This window comes from Nematolebias whitei, chromosome 8 (genome assembly GCF_014905685.2).
Source record: "Nematolebias whitei isolate Nwh7 chromosome 8, NemWhi1, whole genome shotgun sequence".
Taxonomy (NCBI): domain Eukaryota; kingdom Metazoa; phylum Chordata; class Actinopteri; order Cyprinodontiformes; family Rivulidae; genus Nematolebias; species Nematolebias whitei.
Window position 1 is genome coordinate 27,906,231 of NC_056505.1, and position 4,699 is coordinate 27,910,929.

General features: G+C 42.5%; 1 protein-coding gene across 1 annotated transcript in view; it reads right to left on the minus strand.

Moving 5' to 3' along the window:
* LOC119413623 (tetratricopeptide repeat protein 28) overlaps positions 1–3,637 on the minus strand; it is a 98,844-nt gene extending 95,207 nt beyond the window's left edge. Inside the window, exon 1 of the mRNA XM_037680681.1 lies at positions 3,224–3,637. Within this exon, the coding sequence (XP_037536609.1) occupies positions 3,224–3,253 (30 nt within the window). The 5' untranslated portion in view covers positions 3,254–3,637. The remainder of the gene's footprint in view (positions 1–3,223) is intronic.
* Between the last annotated feature and the right edge of the window lie 1,062 nt (positions 3,638–4,699).

The window sequence follows — 4,699 nt, forward strand, 5'->3', positions numbered from 1 at the left end:
CTGGGAGGACTCCAAGGTGTTCCCAGGCCAACAGAGAGACATAGTCTCTCCAGTGTGTCCTGGGTCTCCTCCCAGTTGGACATGACTGAAGCACCTCCCTAGGGAGACGCCCAGGAAACATCCTTACCAGATGCCCGAACCACCTCAATTGGCTCCTATTGATGTGGAGGAGCAGCGGTTCTACTCTGAGTCTCGCCCGGATAACCCAACTTCTCTCCCTATATCTAAAAGCTGCCCTGCGGAGGAAACTCATTTCAACCGCCTGTATCCATGATCTCATTCTTTCGGTCACTACCCAGAGCTCGTGACAGTAGGTGAGGGTAGGAACGTAGACTGACAGGTAAACAGAAAGTTTTGCCTTAGAGCTCAGCTTCCTCGTCACCACAGTGGACCGGCACAGAGTTCGCAATACTGCAAATGTTGCACCAATCTGTCTGTCAATCTCAAGCTCCATTCTTCCCTCACTCGTGAAAAAAAACCCCAGAGATACTTGAACTCCTCCACTTGAGGCAGAACCTCACCCTCAACCTGAAGAGAGCACTGCACCCTTTTCCGACTGAGGACCACAGCCTCAGATTTGGAGGTGCTGATTGTCATCCCAGCCGCGAACCGCTCCAGTGAGAGCTGAAGATTACGGCACGATGACGCCAACAAGACCACATCATCTGCAAAGAGCAGAGATGGAATCCTGAGGCCACCGAACCAGAAACCCTCTGCCAGCTGGCTGCACCGAGAAATTGTGTCCATAAAAGTTATGAACAGAATCGATGACAACGGGCAGCCCTGGCAGAGTCCAACTCCCACCCTGAAGGGGTCCGACTTACTGCCGGCAATGCGAACCAAGCTCTCGCACCGCTTGTACAGGGACAAGTGGTGCGAGCTACTCGCTACTTTTCAACATCTTAGTTAAAAGGTACGCATGGCAACAAGACTAGCTGCAAATTATAAGTAGCAGAATGGGAACTAAAACTCAGGAAAGGCTAAAGAAAAGCTAAACAGAGTTAAAAACAGCAGAACTGTAGCTAAAAGCTAAAAAAAAAAAAAAAAGCAGAAGACAAAAAACAGAGCAAGTTGTGCTGAAGAAGAGTTCAAAGAGAACAATGTTTCTGAAGGAATTCAATAAATCAAAGTATTTCCATGGGAAAATACATGTGTAAAAAATAAAAATATTTTGAAATGTATAAACGTTACAAAAAAACCCAACATTTCCCAGCACCCATATTCTGAGTGAACCGAATGTTTGCATATATAAACTGCTAAAGTGGTGCAAATTATTAAGAAGCAATTAGAGGGAAAGCACTACGGAAGAAGCGTTAACAACAAATGAAGCTCACGTCATGCAGGCAGAAACGAAACCTCAACATTTGGTTTGGACGTCAACAGAAGAGTTGAGTTTAACCATCGTGTCATCGCCACAGTGAAGCAGCTCGTGGTTCAGACCGAGTCCCTCTGCTGGAGTTCAGCCCTCCTTGTCATATTTTCTAACCAAGCAGCCGAAGGAGCAGCTAAAAGCGCTCTAAGCTGCCTGGTGACCCCATGCTGGAGTAATGGCTCCCTGCACTGCAGACAGAGGTTGCTGTGCACGTTGACATTTTGAAACCCTTTCTTTACTGAATGAAGACTCCGGAGCTGCACGTTGCTCAGACCAGCGTCCACTTCACCTCGTTCTCACCACACCTCCTCCAGCTGAATTCTGGGATACAGGGCAGGCCCGGTAATTACTTCCAGAGGCCCGCAGAGGCGAACCAGGCGAAATGAGGGCTTTGGAGATCAAGTGAATCCAACATCAAGTCAAGTTAGAGAATAGTAGCAGGCGTTCACTTTTCCCCCCAACATTAAGAGGTAACATTTTCCACTTTTTATTTTTTTCTTCTGTGTATAAAAAATATTGTCTATTATTTAAAAACATAAAACAGACTGCCTCCCAGGTGACTGATGTGAACAATTAATCATTAGGCATCAGTACAAGTCTAATTATTATTTGAGATCATGCTTTTGCCCGTGTGCCTGTATGCTTGTGTCTGTTAGCAAAATATCTCATCAACCGCTGGACAGATTTGAATGAAACTCTCAAAAAGTTTTCACTGAATGTGCCTCTTTAATTGATTAACTTTTGGGGTCAGCCTCGTTCAAGATGGCTGCCACAGCTAAGCAAACTTAGCAAACACAAAAATGTCTATAACTCAGTCAATTTTCCAAATATTAAGCTAAAATGTGTTGTATCAACAGCTGAGAGCAATTCCCAACACGAATATGGAGCGCTAACTGCTCAAGTGAGGCATGTTTATAAACAATTGCTATTAACTATTACAGTCAACTTTGCCTGTCTGTTAGCAAAATATCTCGTGAACCACTGGATGGACTGTTATGAAACTTTCAGGAAATAATCACTGGGTGCACATCTAGAGTTCATTAACATTTGGAGCCAAGACAATTTAAGATGGTTGCCACAGCTAATTGACATTAGCTAACACAAAAATGGCTTTAACTCAGTCAGCTTTGAAAATATCGAGCTTAAATTTGATAAGGTAATAGCTGAGAGTCATCCCCAGCACATATTTCAAGGGCTAACAGATTGCACGTAAGGACGTTTACAGGGTGTGACCTAAACTGCTATAAATCTATCCCTCGTCATAATAAAAGGATTTCAGTTTAAAAGCCTGGAATGAGAGGCAGCGGGTGATATGCATCCCTTCCTTCCTTCATAACCAGAGTCCTTCAAGGAATGCTGGACCTTTAATAGCAGTATGGAGATGGACCTGGGGGGTGGAGGGTTGACACCCTCCACAGCTGTCACCCAGGACAACATGCACAGATCTGCATGTGTCAGAAGATTAATTATTTACATTAGTGCACGTGAGGGTGAAAATGCACGCAGCTTTTCCTGCTTTTTCATGAATGTGCTGCCTTCGGTCTGTGGGCAGGAAGGGCGGGGAGTGGAGGGATAATGAGAGCCTGCACCAACACAGAGACACGCTTTAAACATGATCTGCGCGAGACATCCCCCCAAATACACAACTTCACATCTCCACAGGTCTAATGTGAACGATCAACCCCCCCCCCCCCCCCAACCCACAACCAAAGAAGAAAATAGGTCGGTATCTTTTTTTATTTTATTTTTTTTACTTTTACGAGGTCATTTCTGACCAAGAACGCAGAGCAGAACACGCGAGCCAATAACAGCGTGCAGAAAGTGACAGCACACTTTTAGAAGCATGTTTACCTTTTCTTTCTGAGGGGCTCGTTTCTCCATCCTGTCTGTCTGTTTCTGCCAAGTCTCCGTCTCATCCCATCACCGTCCTACACAAAACGTTGTCCATTATGTCCCTGAACAAGTCTCCGAGTTTGGACAGTCGCAGACTCCGCTTTCTTTCTTTCTTTCTTTCTTTTTTTGGCTTGGAAATGAGGCGATGAACGCCAGAAAGAAATTCACCAAAACTTGGTCTGTGAGCCGTTCAGGAGAAACTTTCCTCAGGAAAGTGCGCCATGTTGTCAAATCTTTCTCTTTTTTTTTTTTTTTCGTCCTTTTTTCTTTTCGCCCCCTGTTGTTGCCATAGCAGATTACTGAGAGCACACAGAGGCAGAGAGCTCTCAGCCACCACAACCTAATATATTTATTAAAAATGTAGTCTATAAAATGAGATAAAAGGCGATGTTAAGTATTTTAAGTGGCTGTGACGATTAAAATAACATTTAGGTCAAAGGCGCTCATAGATTCCAGAAGGATATGGGCAAAAGGGAAAAGGGGCACCATTTCTGCTGGCAAATGCTTTAACATCAAAATGTACATTTGTTGTCGTTTCTTTTGCTTTGTTTGTTATTATACAAATGATTACTCAGGTTCACATTTTTTTTTTAACATTTGATAAAGTGTTCCTGCAACCTGGAACACCTTGCAACAGGAACAAAGCTGCCCCCCCCCCCTTAATTTCCTAAGGGGATTTTAAACATTTTATGATGTCATGTAACATCAAAGCAAATATGTTCTTGCTTTCAGTATGCCGCCCTGTATTGTTTGACAACACTACTTTTATTTTAACTGCATTTTTTACAGTAGTTTATTGTTATTGTTGATATTGTTGTCTGGACTTTAAATGTTCTGTCCGGAACAGTTCCCTCTCGTAAACGAGTCATCGTGGTTCAGTGAGACTAGCCTGTTTAAATAAAGGCTGAATGAAAAAAAGGTCGCTAGAAAAATCTAGCTAGAAAATATTTTACCTTGTTTTATGTGGCACTTTGATTTTACTGTTGTTTTTACATTGTTGTTTTAATTGATTTCATTGTTGTTAAACAGGTGTCTCTTGTAAATGAGTCCTCGAGGCTCAGTGAGACTAACCTGTATAAATAAAGGTAGAATGAATTAATGGATTTTGTCCATCTAAAACGGGTCTCTTTTGAAAATGAGTCCTTGTGACTCAGTGAGACTGCCTGTATGTAAGGTTAAATAAATAAATAAATAATACAGTGAAATCCAAGTTGGAATACCATTTTTCCAGTGCAGGTTTTGATGACAGGATTTTCTCATCTATGAATCTGTCACTGCTGAACAAAGATAGCACCCAAAAATGCAAAATGACTCAAGGAGCTCAAATACAAACCGGATTCCAAAAAAGTTGGGACACTAAACAAATTGTGAATAAAAACTGAATGCAATGATGTGGAGATGGCAAATGTCAATATTTTATTCGTAATATAACAT